Source organism: Dama dama, chromosome 11, assembly GCF_033118175.1.
Source record: "Dama dama isolate Ldn47 chromosome 11, ASM3311817v1, whole genome shotgun sequence".
In the NCBI taxonomy this organism is placed as follows: Eukaryota; Metazoa; Chordata; class Mammalia; order Artiodactyla; family Cervidae; genus Dama; species Dama dama.
Window position 1 is genome coordinate 78,050,219 of NC_083691.1, and position 11,432 is coordinate 78,061,650.

Here is an 11,432-nt window from a genome sequence, read left to right on the forward strand (position 1 = left end):
GAACCTAGTAGCCACAACCATTTGTTTACATATTGTCTGTGGCTGCTTTCCGCAGAGTTAATTGTGACAGAGACCATAAGACTTGCAAAGTTGGGACATCCCTGGTGGTCCAGTGGCTAAGACTGCCAGTGCAGAAGGCCCAGGTTTGATCCCTGGTCAGGGAACTAGAGCCCACATACTGCCAATGAGACCCGGCATAGCCAAACAAATATTAAAAAGACTCCTAAAGTCTAAAATATTTACCTTCTGGCTCTTCAAGAAAAAGTTCGCTAATGCCCTGCTCGGAGAAGTTAGAGATTTAATGTGTCATGTGCTCAGTGGGATTTGCTTTAGAGGAAGGGGCAGAGTGATGGAGATCAGCAAGCCTGCAGAGGAGATGCTGGGTGGGATGCTTTCCTGATATCCTTCCAATTGGCTTGAGGGGACAGAAACATCTAGTCCTGTAGATGGGGCAGCTTCGATCCACACTGGGATAGGGGGCATGGCAATGGTGGAGTTCAGGCCTACGACTCATTCTAGTGTATAGACAGCAAATAACCCTTAGTGAGCTTGTCCCACCAGCTTCCCTGCCAGGCGGTGGCAGTGATTTTACCGGGGACTTTGACTGTCCCCGAATTCTGCACAGACCCCCGGCTGGCACTCAGCAGCACATTCACGGCTCACCTCTCTCGTCTGCAGAATTCGCCTTCTGTCAGGTGGATGCCTCCAGCGCCCTGGACCTGGCTCTGGCTGTCCTCTGTGACCTGCTCCAGCAGTGGAATCAGCTGAGCCCCGGACTCCCAGTCCTGCTGGGATGGCTGCTGGGGGAGGGTGAGGACCTCGTGGCCTGTGAGGAGAGTGCACATCAGGTAATCCCCGGGGGCTCAGGCAGCGGAGGTGTGTGCGAGTGTCCTACCTATGCCCACTGGAGGCAGCACTTACAGGCTTTCGTGGGCTTGATGTAGCTTGAAAGTGTGCTTCCAGATGCTCAGATACAGAGCAGTAACTGATTAACAAAATCTCCACATGACCCCAGCCGGCTGGGTGCTCCTCGGGCAGCTCTCCTGCTGATTTAGGGGTTCCAGTGGTAAGCCTTCCCATCACTGTGGGGGAGGGGACTTCGAAAGAGGTCCTTTGGAAGTTGAGAGTTTAATTATGGAGAATGCTTATTCATCAACATTAGAGTAACCAGGGGCTCCCCACAGTTAGGTCTGAAGCTGAAACACTTCCAGAGAATCAGGGTCCTTCCAGGGTCTCGGCTGCTAGAAGAAAACTATTAAACCCTTCCAGTTTAATAAACTGCTGTTTTATTAAAATTAAAGTTATTTTTATTAACTATTAACTATTATTATTAATATTAATATATTATATCATATTATATATGATATGTAATATAATATTATTATACATTAATATTATATAAATATATTATTATATATAATAAATTATTAATATTAATAATAACTATTACTAACTATTAACTATAAAACTATTAAACCACTCCAAGGGGAGCAGTCAACAGATAGGGAAACTGCTGCTGCTGCTGCTGCTAAGTCACTTCAGTCGTGTCCAACTCTGCGACCCCATAGACGGCAGCCCACCAGGCTCCCCCGTCCCTGGGATTCTCCAGGCAAGGACACTGGAGTGGGCTGCCATTTCCTTCTCCAATGCGTGAAAGTGAAGTCGCTCAGTCGTGTCCGACTCTTCGCGACCTCATGGACTGCAGCCTACTAGGCTCCTCCGTCCATGGGATTTTCCAGGCAAGAGTACTGGAGTGGGGCGCCATTGCCTTCTCCGATAGGGAAACTGAGGACCCAGATAAGCAGCAAAAGCATCCTGAGAACTGAAATGCCTCTTCCCTAGTGTCTGACTCAGCTGGCCTTCTTGGCATCACCAGCAGGCCAAGAGTTCAAAAAGCAGTCTGTTTATGGGAAATGTGGAGACAAGATAAAGTGTCTACAGTAAAAATGACCTTGAAAGTCCCCAGCATTATAGAACTGGGCTTCGTCCTCAGAGAGCAGTGTCTCGCGTTTGGCAGTGCTTCGCTCTTTGTTCTGCTGCTCACATCTCCCTCCCCGCCCTCTCTGATTTCTAGATGCACCTTCAGGTCTAGGGCCCCCTCCTTTGTTGAGGTCCCCTTTTCAGCACCAGTCCCCCAAGGTATCTTGGCTGAGAACCACAAACACATCTTTATCAAAGGTCATGTTAAGTCTGCGGGGGGAGGAATTCCTCTCCGGTGGAGAAGTACGATGAGTGAACATCGAAGGTGACCTTCAAGGCTGCACGCGGTGTGCGTACAGGGGTGTTGACAGGCGGAAGTGCGCCTGCTGTCAGGTGGGGGAGGGGACACACTGCTTCTGCATCTGCCAGGACTCCGCTCTGGACTGGGGCTGGGTCAGCATCCCCCGTAAGGCTGGGTTATGGCTTTTTCATCTGATTCAGGTGGAAGAAGACTACCCGTTTGAAAAAACGGAAATCAACTTTTGGGCCGAGACCCTGATCTTCGTGAAATACCTCTACAAGCACCTCTTCCGCCTCCTCTGTGAGTCCAGAGGGTGTCCCCTCAGCCCGGAGATGCTCCGTCATTTTCAAAGGACTGCATCGGAGCAACGTCACCTCCTTTCCCAGCTCTTCAGAGTGCTGCCTCCCACTGCTGAGTTTTTGAAGACGGCGGAGTTCACGAGACTGCGCATTTGGGAGGAAAGGACTTTGGCTTGCCTGAGGCTGCTGGCCATTCTGGAAGGGGAGGACACCCTAGTTCTCAGGGCTTTGGATTCTTCTGCAGCAGCGAATCAGTTAACGCTTCCAAGAACAGAAACAGCTTGTTGAAGGATTTGTGGGATTGGGATGGGGTGGGTTATTCCTCCACTCAATCAATAGGAAAATGTTCAACAGAAACTCCAGCATCTTCTCCCCCTTCACACCGCGCCCCCTCCCCCCACCTCCCTTCTGTGAGTCGTTTTCTGTCCCACAGAGGATTTCTTCTTCGGTTCAGTCATTCAAGGCAGCCTCGTTTATTGCAGCTACTGTAGGAAGTGAGGCTACCACAGTGAATATTGACTCTGTTCCCAGGTGCAGGCCACCTGCAGGCCTGAATTAACCTTTCTCATCCCCCAGGACCTCCAATGTCCAACCAGAGCCAGCCTGCATTTTCCTCTGAATTGACTACACAGAATTGGGTTTTAAGACATGATTCCCCACCCCACCCCCCATTTTTGGCTGGTTGTAAGAGTTGGATTAGTTAGCAAACAGCCCACTTGGTCTGAATTTCAAATTTTATTCCATTTTAGTGAAGTAAGAAATATGTTCCAAATGTTGGATCCTGGGAGAATTAAGCATTAACTTCATACAAATAATTTTGTTTTTAGTGTCTGCATGTTTAAGCCTTCAGTGACCTGCACATGCCATCCTAATTATTAAAAGAGCCATTACAAGCTCCTACCCCCGACCCCCAATAAAAAGTATTTGTGCTATTGTTAAGAAATCATATTTTACCACCCACTGAAACCATAGCCTCTTGGCTGTTAGAAGGAACCTGGGAGGAGTCAGAATAAATGACTTATTTGATGTCTACGCTGTTTACTATCATTTTCTTGGTTGCAAAAAGATTCTTACTTAGGATCACAGAAAATATTTATGCATTTTAGTGATTTAATATACAAACCTTAGGATTTTCTGCTTTTCTAAATCCAGCCCTCCCCACTTCCTCAGACACCCAGCAGGTGTCGCTATTGCATACGTTTTGCTGCTGATTTTGTTTTTCACTGGCTTACCGTTTTTAATTTGTAATTTCAAAGCGTCACCCAAAGACAATTATCTTGAAACTCATAGCTTGGATAGGTCATAACCTCATCCACGTTCACTTCATCCTAGTTATCTGAAGAAACCATTTCAGTAAGTGTATGTACACTTGTTTCAGCTTTTAGAGTCTAAATATTTTTAAATACTTCACAGGTGAGCAACCAGTTAGAATTATTTTATTGATGTTTGAGGGTTTGATCAAGCAGTTTAGCGGGGAGAGGGTTTGGTATGATCATTTCCTACTGCAGAAAGATTTATATTTCAAATATAATTTGTTTCTTTTTGAAAGAAAACCACCTAACACTAAAAAATAGAGCCTACTAGTAAAGAGCTGTAGGAAGAGGCATGCAAAAAAGTTAATTTAGTGTCCAAAGTTTTGTCCTAAAGAGAACAGAAATTCCCTGGTGGTTTTGCACTATTCAGCTCAAAATGTGTTGTGATCCTGAATTAATTACCTGGTTAGGCATCTGTGTAGCCCACACTTGATGGAAAGTTGCCAGCTTAACATTTCTTTTTGTTCTGAGAAGACATGGCTGGTGAGAAGTCAGGTAATTGTTGGTACAACATAATGATAACCATGGTAGAATAATTATGAAACTGGCTCTAATAAAGCTCAGCTCACTGGAAAAGGCCAGCATTCCTTTTTTCTCCATTTAAAATGAAATAAAAGCAGTTATATGATAATAAAAATATTTCTACCAGCAGGTATTCTGTACCAAAGCATGTACCATAGCATGTTTACATGCAAGCTCCAAAGTCTTCTACCCAGCTCACAAAGTGGGTGTTCTCATAGGTGTTGACTGGGAATTACCCGATTTTGATCTTGGCTGGTTGTAGCCAGCTTGGGAGTACAGGAGAGACAGATGTTTCCACTGGTTTTTGTATCTGAAATGTTGTCACTGACCTTCAGTAGCAGAGGTGGTGGCCTGGGAAATGGCTGTTTCACACTTTCCTGATGCATTCCCAGGGGCAATTCAGAATACCCCACTGTCAGAGCCACCCTCAAACTCTTGGGTTCATTTCAACAAAGAACAAAACAGGGTCAGGGTTCTTGGGTGTTCCAGGCTACAAGTCTCCGCCAGGATTGCCCAGCCTTGTCTAACGATCAGTGTAGGCTGGGTGGTGAGACTAAAGCAGTCACTTCTTCTGAGGTCACTGCCCTTGGCTCCAAGCTGGAGGGTCCAAGATTTGGTGCCCTCTCAGCTCTGCATTCACCATTCTTTGGACCTTCACCCATCCAGCCATGCTCCAGAGGTCTGACTTGCTCCATTTTTTTGCTTTGTCAATTTGTTTTAATAAATAAAATGGAATATACTTGTTTATCTTTTAAACACCATAACTGGTAACTCATTTGCATTGGCACCTTGACAAAAGGTGTAGATTAGTAAAGCAGGAATTATGTTAGTTTTACAAGGAAACCCAGGTGCCCAAGTGATTATGTGATTTGTCTAAAACCATGTGGTTTATAAGGGAAGGAGGCTGAACTCCAGCCTTATGATTCTGATCCTGAAGTACTTGCAGCCCTGCCTTGGCTCAAGCACCCTGGATGGGTGGAGAGTCCAGCAGTTGGCTCTGCATGCAAGCTGAACTTGAAGGAGTTGGTTTCCTGAGAGACAGGCCTAGTTCATTCCTTCCCAGGGTACTGAGAGGAGTGAGTGCAGCGGAATGTAAATAAGCACAAGGAAACACAGCCAGAAATAAGATCAACTGGGCAAGGGGGGTGGGTCGCGGGAGCTTCTTTCCCTGGCAGGTACTGGACCTTCCAACTTAGGCCCAGTAACAGCCTAGGCTGCCAGGTGTGCGAAATCATGGGCCGGACTCCAGCCTTTCAGAGGCAGCGTCTGCGTAGACGGGAAGTGTCCTGGACCGGACCCCAGATCTGACAGCGGCTTAAGCCTCACTGGGTGCTGGGGCAGGGTGGTGTCTGCCTCAAACCCGGAGGGCACCGGTTGGCAAAATCTTATACCAATGCACGCTTCTGGGGTGTGGGACTGGCAAGAGAAGGTAAGGCGAGCCCACTAGGCGAATCTTCGGTGCCCAGCCTTGCCTGGCTGCGGGTCGGCCTCAGCGGGAGCCCGCAACCCAGGACGAGCTAAGGCAGGGTGCAGCGCCCTAAATGGCCAGGGAGGGTCTAGGAGGGCGCGCCAGGCCAAGGTTGCGGCGGACGGGAGCCTCGGCTCGCAGCTGTACCTCGACCCCCAGGAGGACTGGGGAAAGCCGGACAGACCAGCAGACGGACAACGCGGCGGGAAGTGGCCTCCCTGCCTGCGCGGCTCTCCTGGCCTTTCCTCCCGTCCTCCCAGCCGGCTCTCCCGCCCGGGACGCCCCGCGCCACTCTGCGCCTTTGGCCCTGGCTCAAGGTCTTGTGATGTGATTAGCCAAGCCAGCGCCTTGTCCTCAGACACTCAGCCCTGCCCGGCAGGCCTCGGCATTCAAGCCCTGTTTACTGCAGTCTGGGCGGGAAGAGGGGCGGAGAAACGCGCCCAGGCTCCTCCGGGAGAGACTGCCCAGGCGGCCGCCCGCGTGGCCGCTCCCGCCCCCACCCCCACCGCATCTCCACGTGCAGTCGGGACGCAGCCACCACCCGTCAGACTCGGGCCCAGAGTCCCCGCCCCCCGGCCAGAGAGCCCTTTGCAAAGCCGCCGGGCCGCGCGGACGGTTGCAATATTCTTGCACTTTGCAATTCCCGCGCCCAGTATAAAACTGAGAGTGGGAGATAAAAGCTCCGCAATTTCGCCAAGCAGGATCGGGCGGGGAAAGACACGTTCAGGGCTGCAGAAACCCGGCCACGTTAGGCGTGCTGGGGATTTCCGACAGAACAGCCCCAGAGGAGGCGAGCCGTATCTTCCCGCCACCAACCAGCAGCACCTCTCTCGGCCGAGATCTCCAGGCCGCCCCGGGCGCCCAGGCGGCCAGCCCCGCCCCGAGGCCTCTCCGTCCCCTCCCCCAGAGGAAAAAAATTGGCGGCGGCCAATGGGAGGCCAGGAAGGCTCCTGACGTCCGCCAGCGGGCGGGCAGCGTTGCCTGGAGACCCCGGCGGGGTCAGCGTTCTGTCCCCTCCCCTGGTACGCCCGCCCCGGGGCGGCCGCGCTCCGGGGGCTCTATATAGGGCGCGCGCTCGCGGGCCGCTGAGTTCCACCAGTCCGCGAGCTGCCGTCGGCTCCGCGCGGGGGGGCGGGCCGGGCACCCCGGGGCGCGGAGGAGCGCTCTAGCTTCACTCTTCTTTCCCCCCAACTCCGCACTCCCGGGCACCCTCAAACCAGTCCACGCTGCTGCCCACGCTCCCTCTTTTCTCGCCCCCCAGCAAACTTTCGGTCCCTCCCTCGCCCCTCGCCCGTTACTCGTCGTGGCTCGGGCCCGGCCGCGCCGCCCCGAGGGCTCCTCCGGATCTCCCAGTCTGCAGCTCCGACCATTAGAGGATCCAGAAACATGTCGACCACACTTCTGTCCGCCTTCTACGATATCGACTTCTTGTGCAAGGTACGCGGGTGAGCAGGGAGCCCATCAAGTTTTCAGGCTTGGCCTTCTGTCCTCGGCTTTGGGGGTTCTCTTCCCGCTCTGACTTTTTTAGATTCGGGAAAAATCCCAGAGTTTGCACTGCTGCTCGAGCCTTGTGGGCGGGGAGAAGGAGCAGTTGGGAGGAAAGGCAGAAGGGAGTCGCTGTAGCTGTTAGTTTCTCCGCAGCCGACCACAGCCACGCTGCCCGGGGCTTCCCGGACGGGGTTTGCGCCGCCCAGGCCTGCGGCCCACGGCTGAGGATCACATGTCGCGACGCAGCGCGGCCTAGGGTGGGAGAGTCCGGCTCCTCCCAATGCTAACTTGATTCTTGTGCGTGTTTAAGGGTGGAGGTTGGGCCGAATCGAGATCCGAAAAAAGGAAAAAGAATCGGAGGGCTGGTAGTGGCTACTCGGCAACTCGTCCCAGCTCTTCCCTCCTCCCTTTTCATCCCTTCCCCGCTCCCCTCCTCTTGGCAGACGGAGAAATCCCTGGCCAATCTCAATCTGAACAACATGCTGGACAAGAAGGCGGTGGGGACACCCGTGGCCACCGCCCCCAGCTCGGGCTTCACGCCGGGCTTCCTCCGACGGCACTCGGCCAGCAACCTGCACGCACTCGCCCACCCCGCGCCTAGCCCCGGCAGCTGCTCGCCCAAGTTCCCGGGCGCGGCTAACGGTAGCGCGGCGGCCGGCGGCTCGGCCTCCTACGGCACCCTCAAGGAGCCGTCGGGGGGCGGTGGCACCGCCCTGCTGAACAAGGAGAACAAATTCCGGGACCGCTCGTTCAGCGAGAATGGGGAGCGCAGCCAGCACCTCCTGCACCTGCAGCAACAGCAGAAGGGGGGCGGCGGCTCCCAGATCAATTCGACGCGCTACAAAACTGAGCTGTGCCGACCCTTCGAGGAGAGTGGCACCTGCAAGTACGGCGAGAAGTGCCAGTTCGCTCACGGCTTCCACGAGCTGCGCAGCCTGACGCGACACCCCAAGTACAAGACCGAGCTGTGCCGCACCTTCCACACCATCGGCTTCTGCCCCTACGGGCCGCGCTGCCACTTCATCCACAACGCTGATGAGCGGCGACCCGCGCCGTCCGGGGGCGCCTCCGGGGACTTGCGCACCTTCAGCGCCCGCGACGCGCTGCACCTAGGCTTCCCGCGGGAACCGCGGCCCAAGCTGCACCATAGCCTCAGCTTCTCAGGCTTCCCATCGGGCCACCACCAGCCCCCTGGGGGCCTAGAGTCGCCCCTGCTCCTAGACAGCCCCACGTCGCGCACGCCGCCGCCGCCCTCCTGCTCCTCGGCCTCGTCTTGTTCGTCGTCCGCTTCGTCCTGCTCCTCGGCCTCGGCAGCCTCCACGCCCTCCGGCGCCCCGACGTGCTGCGCCTCTGCTGCGGCTGCGGCCGCGGCCGCGCTGCTGTACGGCACCGGGGGCGCGGAGGACCTGCTCGCCCCCGGCGCGCCCTGCGCCACCTGCTCGTCGGCCTCGTGCGCCAACAACGCCTTCGCCTTCGGCCCGGAGCTGAGCAGCCTCATCACACCGCTCGCCATCCAGACCCACAACTTCGCCGCCGTGGCTGCTGCCGCCTACTATCGCAGCCAGCAGCAGCAGCAGCAGGGCCTGGTGCCCCCCGCGCAGCCCCCGGCGCCGCCCAGCGCGCCCCTCCCTGCCAGCGCCGCCGCGCCGCCCTCGCCGCCCTTCAGCTTCCAGCTGCCACGCCGCCTGTCCGAGTCGCCGGTGTTCGACGCGCCCCCCAGCCCCCCAGACTCGCTGTCGGACCGCGACAGCTACTTGAGCGGCTCCCTAAGCTCGGGCAGCCTCAGCGGCTCTGAGTCCCCCGGCCTTGACCCGGGTCGCCGCCTGCCCATCTTCAGCCGCCTCTCCATCTCCGACGACTGAGGCAAGAGGGCGCCAGTGAGGAGGAGGAAGGGAAGGCCGTTCTGGGGGTGTTGGAGGGCGCCCCTGCTTAAGGGCAGGGGGGCGCAGGAGTGTGGGGGGTAACATCGGCCACAAGTAGACTGCAGGCTGTGCCGAGCACTTGGACTCGAACTTGAGTGCCGGGAGGGGCCCCCACCCCTCCCCTTTCGGTTCCCTCTTCGTTTTTTGTTTTTTTTATTATTATTATTATTTTTATTATTATTACGAAGTTTCATTCTTGTTGAGCGGGAAAAAAGCCAACGAACTTTTTGTATTGATGAACAAAAGACTCACAACAGAGCAGTTGTGATGCGAATAGAACAAAAAACCAAACAACAAACTTTGTTAGGTCTCCGATGAGTTTGGGATTTTAGGAAAAATCAACCCAGCACCAGCAGCTATCAACCACCATTCCATATCTTCACTTGAAAAGCATTAGTTACAGTCCAGATGTCGGGACTCTTATCTTGAGAGAAGTTCCTAATTGTTTGTCCCAGACCAGTGTAAACAAACCAGCCAACCACCGCCTTGCTAAACCTATAAGCTTTTAGAATCCAATATTCTGCCAAGAATATGCCTTGATAGTAGACCTCAGCTCCATAGGTGTTTTGTTTTTTAACAAAGTTATATATGTCTGGAAAAAAAAAAAACCCTTGCATTCCAAAGTTTCATACTGGTTACTGGTTTCATTGCTACCACTTAGGGGATGTTTAATTTAGAACCATTTTGTCTGCTCTTTCTGGAAGCCTTGGGCAGAGCTTAGTTCGTAATTGTTGGGGAATAACTGCTGAATTTTTAGCTGTTTTGAGTTGATTCGCACCACTGCACCACAACTCAATATGAAAAAAACTATTTAACTTATTTATTATCTTGTGAAAAGTATACATTGAAAATTTTGTTCATACTGTATTTATCAAGTATGATGAAAAGCAATAGATATATATTCTTTTATTATGTTAAGTTATGATTGCCATTATTAATCGGCAAAATGTGGAGTGTATGTTCTTTTCACAGTAATATATGCCTTTTGTAACTTCACATGGTTATTTTATTGTAAATGAGTAAAAAAAAATCTTAATTTAAGAGATTGTATGTAATATTTATTTCATTAATTTCTTTCCTTGTTTACGTAAATTTTGAAAGATTGCATGATTTCTTTACAGAAATCTATCTTGATGCTGTGGAAGTAGTTTGAGGAATATCTTATGAGTTTTTCTTAGAATGTATAATGGTTGTAGCCCATCCAACTTTAAAAGAAAAAAATGACCACATTGCAATCAGGCTTACATGTGGCATGCTTTTCTCATTCCAACTTCATAAATTAGCAAAAGATGTTTTTTGTTTGCTTATTCCACCAGTTCTACTGTGACATACTCTGCATATAAAGACATGTAGCAATAATGGGGGGGGGGGGGGTAATCTCACAGTGCCTTTGGAAGGGCCAGAACTTGCCTTAAATTTTCTTCAACCAAATAAGTATTTTGTCTATTAGTGCTTGAGAGAATCTGAATGTAGGATGGGTTCAACTGCACAAAAGGAGAAGATTTTTACCACTTTTTTTTATATAGATATAAAGTGAAGAGGCCACCTCTTAGTGCTAAAATGGTATGTAGTACATGAATATGCCTTGTTTAATTACAGAAAATTCCAAAACTTGTACTATTTTTTTTCCCCGTGTGGAAAGGCAGGAATGCTTTTCTGGACAGCAGCTGAATGAGCAGTAGCTTTAGTTTGTACGTAGGTACAGTTGGAGCACTATGTATGTATGTATTGTGGACTACTTTGACAGAAGTAGGTATTTTGAATGTAACAAGGTTAAGTCAACTTGAGTTGTAATATATTTGGGGAATCAGTTCACTACAAATTGTGACTGTAAACATTGTACTGTAAATGTTTTTGTAGTTTTCCCCCAATAAAACTTCTGGGAAAAAAAAAAGGTATTAATGTGTAAGATAGCTTCCTTTCTTATAATGGGGATACCTACAGAGCTTTCTAGCTTCCCACCACTGTCAGGCATTGCCCAGGTCTTAGAGAATTGGGTGCTAGGGTTTAGAGGGCTGGCAGAGCCCGAGTTCAGAAGAGCTTGTCTCCCTATGTGTTTTAATAGCAAGTTCTTTCAGCTGAAAGAAAGTAATTTAGACTGTCAAGGGCATTAGTTTAGCTAGCTGTTCCCTTTGCTAATAAGATGCATCCCCGAGTTGGCTGACTGGTAGCAGGTCCTGGCTGGGAGGCCTGAGGGGT

At 51.5% G+C, this 11,432-nt stretch overlaps 2 protein-coding genes across 4 annotated transcripts in view; both read left to right on the top strand.

The window, feature by feature from the left end:
• Positions 1–3,638, top strand: part of THADA (THADA armadillo repeat containing) — a 327,677-nt gene extending 324,039 nt beyond the window's left edge. For all 3 annotated transcript variants that reach the window (XM_061155511.1, XM_061155510.1, XM_061155509.1), the window contains 2 exons: positions 679–848; positions 2,422–3,638. In XM_061155511.1, coding sequence (XP_061011494.1) covers positions 679–848; positions 2,422–2,808 — 557 coding nt within the window. In that variant the 3' untranslated portion in view covers positions 2,809–3,638. The remainder of the gene's footprint in view (positions 1–678; positions 849–2,421) is intronic.
• Positions 3,639–6,914: 3,276 nt separating this feature from the next.
• ZFP36L2 (ZFP36 ring finger protein like 2) lies at positions 6,915–11,131 on the top strand. The gene is made up of 2 exons (XM_061155513.1): positions 6,915–7,260; positions 7,755–11,131. Exons 1-2 carry the CDS (start codon positions 7,210–7,212, stop codon positions 9,171–9,173), a joined length of 1,470 nt encoding a protein of 489 aa, XP_061011496.1. The 5' UTR covers positions 6,915–7,209; the 3' UTR covers positions 9,174–11,131.
• The last annotated feature ends 301 nt before the right edge of the window (positions 11,132–11,432 follow it).

Excerpts from the sequence above, each read along its gene's own strand:
- ZFP36L2 (XM_061155513.1), top strand. The coding sequence starts at position 7,210 with ATGTCGACCACACTTCTGTCCGCCTTCTACGATATCGACTTCTTGTGC. Across the intron at positions 7,261-7,754 it reads ATATCGACTTCTTGTGCAAG|ACGGAGAAATCCCTGGCCAA; the intron begins GTACGCGGGTGA and ends TCCTCTTGGCAG.